The sequence below is a fragment of the Erythrolamprus reginae genome, chromosome 2, assembly GCF_031021105.1.
Source record: "Erythrolamprus reginae isolate rEryReg1 chromosome 2, rEryReg1.hap1, whole genome shotgun sequence".
In the NCBI taxonomy this organism is placed as follows: domain Eukaryota; kingdom Metazoa; phylum Chordata; class Lepidosauria; order Squamata; family Dipsadidae; genus Erythrolamprus; species Erythrolamprus reginae.
The window spans coordinates 201,887,468-201,899,809 of record NC_091951.1 but is presented as its reverse complement, the minus strand read 5'-3'; the positions used below and the strand labels follow the sequence as shown (position 1 = coordinate 201,899,809).

Sequence of the window (12,342 nt, the reverse complement as noted above, 5' to 3'; positions counted from 1 at the left end):
AAAGGGGGTAAAACCATCAACCACGCAGATGGTCTCAGTAGGTGCCCCATGGCAGAGTTAGTAGAGGACCCTGCCCCGTCTGCTGATGTCCTAATGATAGAACTCGAAGACAACCCACTAACCACTGCAAGGGAGGTGGCTGCACACACGCAGCAAGACCCAATCCTAAAAAAGGTGATAAACTGTGTACTTAAGGGGTGGCAGAACGACTCTGTGGAACCTGAATTGTGTGATTTCAAAACCAAAAGACTAGAATTATCTTATGTAAAAGGTTGCCTGTTGTGGGGTGATAGAGTAATCATTCCTGAAAGTCTAAAGACCAAAGTACTCGAAATGTTACATGTGGGCCATCCTGGGATTGTCAGGATGAAGGGCCTAGCTAGGGGGCACTTATGGTGGCCAGGTTTGGATACTGATATTGAAAACTGGGTAGCCAAATGTGATCCATGCCAAGAGTCACGGCCTAACCCCCCCAAAACATCTCCAGCAGAGTGGGAACAACCTGCAGGGCCGTGGTCCAGGGTCCATATTGATTTTGCAGGGCCAGTGGGGTCACAATACTTTTTAATAGTAGTTGATGCATTTTCCAAGTGGGTGGAAATCATAGCAATGAACAATATAACTACAAGTGCCACCATTAAGGTTCTGCACCGTTTGTTTGCCACCCATGGTTGCCCTGATATCTTAGTGTCTGACAATGGGCCCCAATTGACAGCCAGGCAATTTGAATTGTTCTTAGATAATTTAGGAATCAGACATGCGCTCATCTCACCTTACTCGCCCTGGGCTAATGGTTTGGCAGAACGTTACGTTCGGGTGGCAAAGGAGGCATTGCGCAGATCAGGCCCTGGAGATGTACAACAAAATTTGGACCAGTTTTGTTAACCCAGCATATTACCCCAAACTCTCACACGCACATAAGCCCTGCTGAGATACTGATGGGAAGGAAACTGAGGTCCCCCCTGGATAGGTTACACCCAAGGTTTTGTACCCAAAATCCTATGTATGTGAACCCTGAGAGACAAATGTATTTGGGCCAAAGTGTTTTTGTAAAGAATTTTGATGGGGGTGTAAATTGGATGAAAGGGACAATTGTACAACAGACCGCTCCAAAAACATACATTGTTAAGTTAGAGGATGGTCGAATGTGGAAGCGGCACATTGACCATGTACATAAGCGCATGGGAAACTCATCGGAACAAACCGCTGAAACAGACTCTCCCACTTTAACAGAATGTAACGCGCAACCCGATTTAATAGACTTGCAAATGGACTTATCGGGTCAGGAAGGATCCTCCAGCGACGCCGAACCATCTTCATCCTCCGAGGTCGGTGTAGGGCCGGCCAGATCAACCCAGCAGGCCGGAGCCCAAACCAGGCCCCAGCCGCACCGGGAAAGCACAAACGAACCGACCTCCACCGTCGGCAGCGAGGACTCAATTGAACTGCGCAGGTCGGAGCGAGCCTCGCGAAGACCCAGCAGATTGGAGGACTTCGTCACGTGGCTTTCGTGATTGATGTATCCTGACTAAGGAGGGAGGGGTGTTGTATCCTTGTAAATAGTTTGGTTCCGTGTGGAAACGCTGTCTGAGCGAGAATCAGGAAGTCGCTCCTGATTGGCTCAGACGCGGCTGCTCTCTCTCTGGCGGGAACCGCAAATGTATAAAAGGAGCGGTTTCTCCCAGGTAGAGCAGACGGTATCCGCTGAATGTCACTTACCTTTCTGAGCTGAATAAAGGAACCGTCTTTTCACCTAACCCTGTCTCTGGGTCTACTTCAAAGACGAAACAATGTTTCCCATAGGAATCAGTGGAAAAGCGATTAATGCGCGCAAGCCCAAAATTCACCCCTTTTGCCAGCTGAAGCGCCCGTTTTTGCGCTGCTGGGATTCCCCTGATTGCAGCATCGCAAAAACACAGAGGTCCGGAGGTGGGGTTTTGAGGACTTTGGTGTTTTTGCGATGCTGCGATTTCACTGATGCTCCCTTCACTGGGAAACCCCACCTCTGGACTTCCGTTGCCAGCAAAGTACCCATTTTTGCACTGCTGGGATTCCCCTGCTGGGATTCTCCTGCAGCATCACAAAAACACGGAAGTCCAGAAGTGGGGTTTCCCATGGAAGGGAGCCTCAGAGGAATCCCAGCACTGAAAAAACGGGTGCTTTGCTGGCAACGGAAGTCCGGAGGCGGGGCATCCCAGCGGTGGCGGTGGGTTTGTAAGGTGAAAATAGTTTGTAAGAAGAGGCAAAAAAATCTTAAACCCTGGGTTTGTATCTCGAAAAGTTTGTATGATGAGGCGTTTGTAAGACGAGGTATCACTGTATATGGTACTGTGAGAGGAACCTTGGAGTCCTAGTGGACAACCATTTAAATATGAGCCAGCAAGGTGCAGTAGCTGCCCAAAAAGCCAACACAGTTCTAGACTACATAAACAGAGTGATAGAATCAAGATCACATGAAGTGTTAATGCTACTTTATAATGCCTTGGTAAGGCCACACTTGGAATACTGTGTTCAGTTTTGGTTGCCATGATTAAAAAGGATGTTGAGACTCTAGAAAGAGTGCAGAGAAAAGCAACAAAGATGATTAAGGGATTGAAGGCTAAAACATATGAAGAAGAGTTGCAGGAATTGGGTATGACTATAAAAGAAGGACCAGGAGAGACATGATAGCAATGTTCCAATATCTCAGGGGTTGCCACAAAGAAGAAGGAGTCAGGCTATTCTCCAAAGCACCTGAAAGTAGAACAAGAAGCAATGGGTGGAAACTAATCGAAGAGAGAAGCAACTTAGAACTAAGGAGAAATTTCCTGACAGTTAGAACATTTAATCAGTGGAAGAGCTTGCCTCTAGAAGTTGTGAATGTTCCCAACACTGGATGTTTTAAAGAAGATGTTGGATAACCATATGTCTGAAGTGGTGTAAGGTTTCCTGCCTAAGCAGGGGGTTGGACTAGAAGACCTTCAAGGTCCCTTCCAACTCTGTTATTTTATTCTATTCTAAGTAGCCCTCAAGGTGGGGAAAAGAAAATCTGAAGAGAGAGTAAATCATCAGATAACATCTGAATGAATTAAAGATCAAGATTCCTAAAAGCAAATGGAAGGAGCACAAAGAAATGTTTCTATAAAATTCTCGAAACCTTTTATGGACTTTGGCTGGGACCACTGAAATGTTAATGATTTATGGATTTGTGCCTATATAGGGGAGGGATAATGGGAAAAAGAGATACTTGAATGTAATCTTATAGGGAATGAAGAATAAATGGTATTTGTATTTATTGTAATGAAGATCAGAAGTCACCTCTTGAAATATTTCTTTTCTTCTTATTATTTTTTCCTTTCTTTTTTTTTACACTTTTTATTCTTTTTCTTTTTCCTTTCTGAGTTTAGTTTGCATTGTCTTGTTTCTTTAAAAACAACTTTGAATAAAATTATTTTTAAAATATCGTCCTCATCTAATCACAGCTAGAACTGTGACTCAAGTCTCACCTAACTGACAATTAAGACTGATTAATTTGCTTTAAGAACGGAACTGCACTGTCTTAGTAGGTAGTCTAGACTAAAACATTAGTGGTGTTACTTGTTTTTGAATATTTTAATGGCTTGCAATGGTTGATGAATGTAACAAAAAAGATTTTGAGCTTTGCTTCTTCCGCATTGCAAGTGAAAGTAGGAAGCAAGTTAAATAAAGTTAAGTAAACAAAAAAAAAAACCCCAACCCAGTTTGCTTAATTCAGTCTGTGTTTTAAAATCTGAATTTGCCTTGTGTCAAAGAGTGCAGAAATGGGCAGAGATCCAGCCTTGCAGCTGAATAGGAGGACAAAGTCCAGACGTCAAAACTACAAGGTGACATCAGGACAAGAACTAACATTGATCTCCCATTTTCTAAGAGATCAGTAAGGGGCGTGCATAAGTGCACCAGCGTGCCTTCCGTCCCCTGTCCTAATGTTTCTCTCTTACTAGTATCACGTATATAGATATTGTTATATCTACAGTGATCCCTCGATTTTCGCGGGGGTTATGTTCCAAGACCTCCCGCGAAAATCGATTATCCGTGGTATAGTGGTGCAGAAGTAAAAACACCATCTGCGCATGCGCACCTTTTTTCCCATGGCCGCGCATGCGCAGATGGTGGAGGCGGGGAGCGACGAGAGTGCGGAAGCCGACAGATTGCTTTGAATGCTGGCTGCCCCCGCCCCCCCAGCACCTGCCCGCCCGCCGTTTGCCGCTCGCCCGCCCGCCCGCTCGCTCGCTCGCCGCTCTCCCGTTCACCCGCCCGTTCACCCGCCCGCTCGCTCACCCGTTCACCCGCCCGCCCGGCCGCCGTTTGCCGCTCGCCTGTTCACCCACCCGCCCGGCTGCCGTTTGCCGCTCGCCTGTTCACCCGGCCGCCGTGCCACCGTTTGCCGCTCGCCTGTTCACCTGCCCGCCTGGCCGCCATTTGCCGCTCGCCTGTTCACCCGCCCGCCCGGCCGCCGTTTGCCGCTCGAGAGCAAGAGGGGGAGAGATAGAGAAAGAGAGAGAAGGAAAGAAAGAGATGAGAGAGGGAGGAAGAGAGTGTGAGAGAGGAAGAAGCAAGATAGAGAAAGAGAGAGAGAAAGAAAGATGAGAAAGGAAGGAAGACAGTGAGAGAGAGGAAGAAAGAGAGAGAGAGAAGAGTGGAAGGAAGAGAGGGAGAAAAAAAGAGAAATGAGAAAATGATTGAAGCAGAGAATGACAGGAAAGAAAGAGAAAGAGACAGAGAAGTGACTCTTGGTGATGACGTATGACGTCATCGGGTGGGAAAAACCGTGGTATAGCAAAAAAACCGTGGAGTATTTTTTAATTAATATTTTTTGAAAAACCGTGGTATAGCGTTTCGCGATAATCGAGACCGCGAAAATCGAGGGATCACTGTATACCAATACGTACTTGACAAAACAAACAAACAAACAAACAAACAAAATAAATAAATGATTTGATGAAACGTTAATTTGATTACTTTCCAGTTCACATACTTAATTTCTTCCTTCTATAGTTTTAAAAAATTACAACTTTGAGGATCTCTAAGGGTTTGGCACTCAAGGTTTTGCAAATTTGCACATAGCTCTAGATCAGTGTTTCCCAACCTTGGCAACTTAAAGGTATCTGGACTTCAACTCCCAGAATTCCCCAGCCAGCATTCGCTGGCTGTGGAATTCTGGGAGTTGAAGTCCAAATATCTTCAAGTTGCCAAGGTTGGGAAATACTGCTCTAGATCACACCCCATTGTTCTTATGGGCTCTTTCTTCCCCCCTCTCCCACTTACTTTGTATCCATTCTCCTTGGCAAACTGCAAGATAAGAGCACGGCGTTCCTGGGTAGTGTTAGTGGCATCAAAAACCTAGGTAATGGAGAAGACAAGGCAACTGAATTGGCATGTAGCCTGAAATAGGTGACAACAGAATTAGATCCACGTGGGCTTTTGCTGTCTTACCGCCACTTGTCCCTCTTCCATGCTCAGATAGAATTGGACGTCCCCAAGAGCTGCTAATGCACACTGTCTAAAAGAGATAGCAAGAAAGACATCACACACTATGATCCATTGTTGTGGTAGCACCAAAATAAATGAATAACAACCAATCACCGTATAAGCAAACGAACAAATGTATTATTATTATTATTATTATTATTATTATTATTATTATTTTATTTTTATTTTTATTTTTATTTTTATTATTATTTTTATTTATTGGATTTGTATGCCGCCCCTCTCCGCAGACTCGGGGCAGCTAACAACAATGATAAAAAACAACATGTAACTATCCAATTTAATAAAACAACTAAAAACCCTTATTATAAAAACCAAACATACACACAAACATACCATACAGAACTTGTAATGGCCTAGGGGAAGGAATAGCCTAACTCCCCCATGGAAGAGGCAAAGTGCCTTTCTAGCTAAAGTTTGTGCCTTGAAGTTTGTGGAGAATTAGTGGTATTGGAGAAGAAAATGCTTAATAATCAACACCAACTCAATGGCACATCATCAGTCGATCAAATTATGTTTCTCATGTTAAATCTTTGAAACATTATTTTTGTATTAATAGCTATGGGTTTAAAAAAAATTAAATTCAAGAGGTAGTGGGAATGCTGACTTTTCCTCTAGAGCCTCCCCTTTTCAGCATCTTTATTATGAAATAGCAACAATGAGTTTTTCAGTAGCACATTAAGCTGTGTGGAAGGGTTCGTGTGCATTATTAGAGCTGTGATGGCACAGTGGTTAGAATGCAGTACTGCAAACTACTTCTCCTGACTGCCGGCTGCCTACATTTTGGCAGTTTGAATCTCACCATGCTCAAGGTTGACTCTACCTTCCATCCTTCCAAGGTCAGTAAAATGAGGACCCAGATTGTTGGGGGCAATATGCTTACTCTCTGTAAACCACTCAGAGAGGGCTGTAAAGCACTGTGAAGCAGTATATTCGCCTGGTGCACCAGTTGCACCCCTATTTGGACCGGGAGTCACTGCTCACAGTCACTCATGCCCTCATCAGCTCGAGGCTCGACTACTGCAACGCTCTCTACATGGGGCTACCTTTGAAAAGTGTTCGGAAACTTCAGATCGTGCAGAATGCAGCTGCGAGAGCAATCATGGGCTTCCCTAAATATGCCCATGTCACACCAACACTCCGCAGTCTGCATTGGTTGCCGATCAGTTTCCGGTCACAATTCAAAGTGTTGGTTATGACCTATAAAGCCCTTCATGGCACCGGGCCAGGTTACCTCTGGGACTGCCTTCTACCGCACGAATCCCAGCGACCAATTAGGTCCCACAGAGTGGGCCTTCTCCGGGTCCCGTCAACTAAACAATGTCGGTTGGTGGGCCCCAGGGGAAGAGCCTTCTCTGTGGAGGCCCCGGCCCTCTGGAACCAACTTCCTCCAGAGGTTAGAATAGCCCCCACCCTTCTTGCCTTTCGCAAGCTTCTTAAAACCCACCTCTGTCATCAGGCATGGGGGAATTAAGATATTCTTTCCCCCTAGACTTCCACAATTTATGTATGGTACGTTCGTATGTATGATTGGTTTTAAAATAAGGGTTTTTAGTTTCTTTAGTATTGGATTGTCGCATGTTGTTTTTACTACTGTTGTTAGCCGCCCCGAGTCTACGGAGAGGGGCGGCATACAAATCCAATAAAATGAAATGAAATGAAATATAAGTCTAAGTACTATTATTTCAGCCATTTTTACAAAAAACAAAAACGTGGTCTTGCCAAGACCCATATCTCCTGGTCCCCAAAGGTCAGCAGGGGGCCAATGTGAGGTGACAACTCAATTGGGCACCAGACTCTATGGTTTCAATATGACTGTTTTAAATGCTCTATTTTTTTTTACAAGAACATTAAATGGGAAGATAGAATATTAGAAAACAAAATGCTACATTCAAGCATAATGGTTATTTCCAAGAATGCTCCTGGATTCCATATATGCCACAGAAACATCTTCAGAAAACAAAAATTAAGGATTGTACAGTGATACCTCATCATACGAACTTATTTGGTTCCAGGAGGAGGTTCATAAGGTGAAAAGTTCGTAAGATGAAACAATGTTTCCCATAGGAATCAATGTAAAAGCAAATAATGCGTGCAAATCCTTCAGGAAAATCCCAAACTTTAGAAGGGAGGCGAACAGAGGGCAGGGAGGAGCAGCTAGAGGAGGCAGGTGGAAGAAGCAAGGCTAGGCTAAAGGGTGAGTGGGAAGGAAGAAAGGCAAGGGGGGTGCCCCTCCCCTTTCTTTCTTCAAAAGACACCGTTTCAGTGCCTTTGCAAGCATGCAAAATCTTTACTCCTCCAAGCTGCCCCTCCCTTTTCTTTCTTCAAAAGACACCGTTTCAGTGCCTTTGCAAGCATGCAAAATCTTTACTCCTCCAAGCTGCCCCTCCCTTTTCTTTCTTAAAAAGACACCGTTTCAGTGCCTTTGCAAGCATGCAAAATCTTTACTCCTCCAAGCTGCCCCTCCCTTTTCTTTCTTAAAAAGACACCGTTTCAGTGCCTTTGCAAGCATGCAAAATCTTTACTCCTCCAAGCTGCCCCTCCCTTTTCTTTCTTCAAAAAAGGGGGGGAAAAGAAACCCCTTCATCCCAGCAGCAGCTGCTTGGGTTCGTAAGGTGAAAATAGTTCAGAAAAGAGGCAAAAAAATCTTAAACACCAGGTTCGTATCTTGAAAAGTTCGTTCGAAGAGGCATTCGTAAGATGAGGTACCACTGTATTTCAAAGTTCATTTGCTGCCCCTCTGCCCAAGTTAAGTCAAACTAGGACGCGAGAGGGCATCTTGCCAGACTACGGTGGGCATTGTGGTAGGAAACAACCTCCTCCCTCTTCTCCACTCTACCAATCAGATCTGAATAAGCGCCTCACCTTCGGATCTGCATAGCTTCCTCATTGTCTGGACGGAAGAACTCATAATTCTTGTACGTCTGGACGGCTTCACGGCGATACTGTCCAACATTGAACACTAGGGAGATGGAGACTCGGATGGTTCTGTATTTTTAAGTAAGTCCTTCTCTGCTGGCTTAAGAGGTCCTCCCTCCGCCCTTTTGATTCCATTCCCCTTGAATGAATCAATTATTCCCCTCCGTACCTTTAGTGGGGATCCCAATCCAGTTGAGGTAGCGAGTGAGCTTTTTAGAGATGTACGTTTTCCCCCGTGCTGGCAATCCTACCATAATCACCATAGTTGGTGAATTGGTGAACTGTGGCACTGAGGCTGGAAAAAAATGGAAAAAGGAGTAGAGACTCAGCCTAATTTTGTGATGAGATCCAGGAACTCAGAAATCCAGAAACGGAGAGGAATAGTGTTCTGTCTAATACAGTGTTTCCCAACCTTGGCAACTTGAAGATATTTGGACTTCAACTCCCAGAATTCCACAGCCAGGAAAATGCTGGCTGGGGAATTCTGGGAGTTGAAGTCCAAATATCTTCAAGTTGCCAAGGTTGGGAAACACAGGTCTAATACACCCAAACCTTTTCTGGTGTAGCGTTAGAACTCTGAATCCTAAAGCAACCAACAGAGTCTTTCAGTAAAACCTACAGCGCAGCAGATTATTGTGGGATAGGAAACAGTTAATTCAGACCTGTTCCACCTTGGTGGTCACTGGATTCATAGTCATTAATTTGCAGGATTTTCTGGCCATTATTGTGAATTCTGGAAGTTGGAAGTCCAGACTATAGCAGTGATGACAAACCTTTGTTTCCTTTGGGTGCCAAAAGAGTGTGGGTACGCGCTTGAAAATGTCCAAAGATATTTCGCCAGAAGAGCCCTTCACTCCTCCACTCGAAACAGAATATCCTACGAAAATAGACTAACAATCCTGGGCCTAGAAAGCCTAGAACTACGGCGCCTAAAACACGATTTGAGTATTGCCCACAAGATCATATGCTGCAACGTCCTACCGGTCAATGACTACTTCAGCTTCAACCGCAACAACACAAGAGCACACAACAGATTCAAACTTAATATTAACCGCTCCAAACTTGACTGTAAAAAATATGATTTCAACAATCGAGTTATCGAAGCGTGGAACTCATTACCGGACTCAATTGTGTCAACCCCTAACCCCCAACATTTCTCCCTTAGACTCTCCACGATTGACCTCTCCAGGTTCCTGAGGCCAGTAAGGGGCGTACATAAGTGCACTGGTGTGCCTTTCGTCCCCTGTCCAATTGTCTTTCCTTTCTCTCACTTATCATATATATTTTCTTTCTTTCATATATCCTCTCCTCTAAGTTCACTTTTACCCTTATATATATTACTATATGTCTATTTTTCTTCCTATGTATTTGTGTATTAGACAAATGAATGAATGAATGAATGAATGAATAAATAAATAATTCAATGGACGAAACCAGCTTCCCCCATCCCCCAGAGACCCTCTGGAGGCCGGAAATGGACTGTTTCCCAACTTCTGGTGGGCCCAGTAGGCTCATGTTTCACCATTCCCAGGCTCCAAAGGCTTCCCTGGAGCCGGCGGTGGATAAAAATGCCCTCCCCCACCCATTGGAGGCTCTCTGAAAGCCAAAAACACCCTCCCAGAGCCTCTGTGTAAGCCAAAAATCATCTGGCTGGCACACACAAGCACATTGGAGCTCAGCTAGGGCAATGATGGCGAATCTTTTTTTCCTCAGGTGCCGAAAGAGCATGCGTGTGCCCACACTCATAATTCAATGCCTAGGAAGAGCGAAAACACTTCCCCCATCCCCCGGAGGCCCTCTGGAGGCCGAAAACGGCCTGCTTCCCAACTTTTGGTGGGCCCAGTCAGCTCGTGTTTCGCCCTCCCCAGGCTTCCTGGAGCCAGGGGGGGACACCATCCCCCTTCCCCCCGGAGATTCTCTAGAAGCCAAAAACACCCTCCTGGAGTCTCTGCATGCCAAAAATCAGCTGGCCAGCCCACATATGCATGTTGGAGCTGAGCTAGGGCAATGGCTTGAGTGCCAGCAGGTATGGCTCTGCGTGCCACCTGTGGCACCCGTGCCATAGGTTTGCCATCAGTGACCTATAGGGAAGATTAGTTTTTTTTCGCTCTCTCTCTGTCTCTCTGTCTCTCTCTCTCAGGAAGCTTGAGCTCAGAGACCAACCTTGAAGATATTCAAATGTAATGAGCTTCCCTCATTGTAAATGATTATTGCCTGAGCAAGTTGGGCCTTATCGAGTACTTGTGGCTCCTTAGGATTGCACACAGCCCTCTAGTTCAGTGTTTCCCAACCTTGGCAACTTGAAGATATTTGGACTTCAACTCCCAGAATTCCCCAGCCAGCGGAGTTGAAGTCCAAATATCTTCAAGTTGCCAAGGTTGGGAAACACTGCCCTAGTTAATTTCAAAACTCCTCTACAAGAGATCAGGATTCCTGTTTGGGAGAGAGAGAGGGGAGGGAAGAATATTAGAAAGAGAAATAAAAAAAGTGGTGTCTGAAGCAGAGTGACGTCCTTCACACTTCCGCCTTGGCACTGGCCACTGATTGCTTTAGCCCTCATCTTCACATAGCTCCCATATATTATCCCTGGAAAAAAACCCAGCTTCAGAAGATTTCGTTTGGCCCTGCCTTGCCCTTCCCTTTTGTAACCTCCTACCACCCGTAAAGAGAGCTTCGCTTTTCCTCAGGGGGAAAGAGCTGACCCACTTTTTCGTCCCCACTCACATCCCCTGCGTTGCTGCAGACGCCTGCTGGTGCGGGGGATCCATACTTTCTGGAGGGGAGTTTGTGTGAGCTCCCCAAACTCTCCAGACATCCTGACAACCGTCTTCCTAGCTTGCAGAACTGGACCGTCTGGCTCTTCCTGAAGGCTGAGTTATGGCTGATCCAGTGTTTGCATATGCATGAAAGGTAGGTTTGGTGTGGGACGAGAGGTCGTTGAACTCCCACCTTTGTATACACTACAGATAACCTGAAGCTCACTTCTGGGCAAATAAACTTTGTTATTAGGGAGAGAAAGGTCCCGGTATCATTTAGAATCACCACTGCAGAAAGTGATGACACAGAGACATTGAAAAAGACACCCTGTTTCATTTCTTAGCCTTTGTAATCCAGGTTTATTTTTTTCAAGTGACATCAAGTGGGTCTTTCTTTCAACATCAGGGACACCGGGTCTTGTTTCTTACTTCCAGTTCTCTAGAACAGTGTTTTTCAACCAGTGTGCCGTGGCACACTAGTGTGCCGCGAGACATGGTCAGGTGTGCCGCGAAGCTCAGAGAGAGAAAGAAAACAAGAGAGAGAGAAAGAAAGAAAGAGAGAGAAAGAGAAAGAGAGAGAGAAAGCAAGAGAGAGAAAGAGAAAGAGAAAGAGAGAGAGAAAGCAAGCAAGAGAGAGAAAGAAAACAAGAGAGAAAGAAAGACAGAGAAAGAAAGCAAGAGAGAGAGAAAGAAAACAAGAGAGAAAGACAGAGAAAGAAAGCAAGAGAGAGAGAAAGCAAGAGAGAGAGAAAGAGAATAAGAGAGACAGAAAGAAAGAGAGAGCAAGAAAGAAAGAAAGAAAGAGAGAGAGATAGAAAGAGAGGGAGGGAAGGTGGGAGAGAGAAAGACATAGAGGGAGGTAGGGAGGGAGAGAGAAATAGAGCAAAAAAGAGGAAAGAAGGAAGAGAAAAAGAAAGAGGGATGGAGAGAGAGAGAGAAAAAAAGAGGAAGGGAGAGAAAGAGGGAGGGAGAAATAGAGCGAAAGGAAGAGATAATTTTTTGTCCAAACTTTTTTTAGCCCCCCCCCCCTCAATGTGTCCCAAGGTTTTGTAAATGTAAAAAATGTGCCACGGCTCAAAAAAGGTTGAAAATCACTGCTCTAGAACGTTCAGTTTCTTTAAATTAAATCCTGCAGTTGAGTTTAGTTGTGATAGTGTGTCCA

General features: G+C 45.0%; 1 protein-coding gene across 5 annotated transcripts in view; it reads right to left on the bottom strand.

Moving 5' to 3' along the window:
- PFKFB1 (6-phosphofructo-2-kinase/fructose-2,6-biphosphatase 1) overlaps positions 1 to 12,342 on the bottom strand; it is a 36,685-nt gene that overhangs the window by 18,792 nt on the left and 5,551 nt on the right. For 2 of the 5 annotated variants that reach the window (XM_070741269.1, XM_070741273.1), the window contains exons 1-5: positions 11,149 to 11,312; positions 8,594 to 8,719; positions 8,371 to 8,467; positions 5,452 to 5,518; positions 5,284 to 5,358 (exon numbers count right to left, since the gene is read on the bottom strand). In XM_070741269.1, the coding sequence (XP_070597370.1) occupies positions 5,284 to 5,358; positions 5,452 to 5,518; positions 8,371 to 8,467; positions 8,594 to 8,719; positions 11,149 to 11,239 (456 nt within the window). In that variant the 5' untranslated portion in view covers positions 11,240 to 11,312. Of the gene's footprint in view, positions 1 to 5,283; positions 5,359 to 5,451; positions 5,519 to 8,370; positions 8,468 to 8,593; positions 8,720 to 11,148; positions 11,313 to 12,342 lie in introns of those variants that run through there. The other 3 variants (XM_070741274.1, XM_070741272.1, XM_070741270.1) reach the window with 2 other exon arrangements.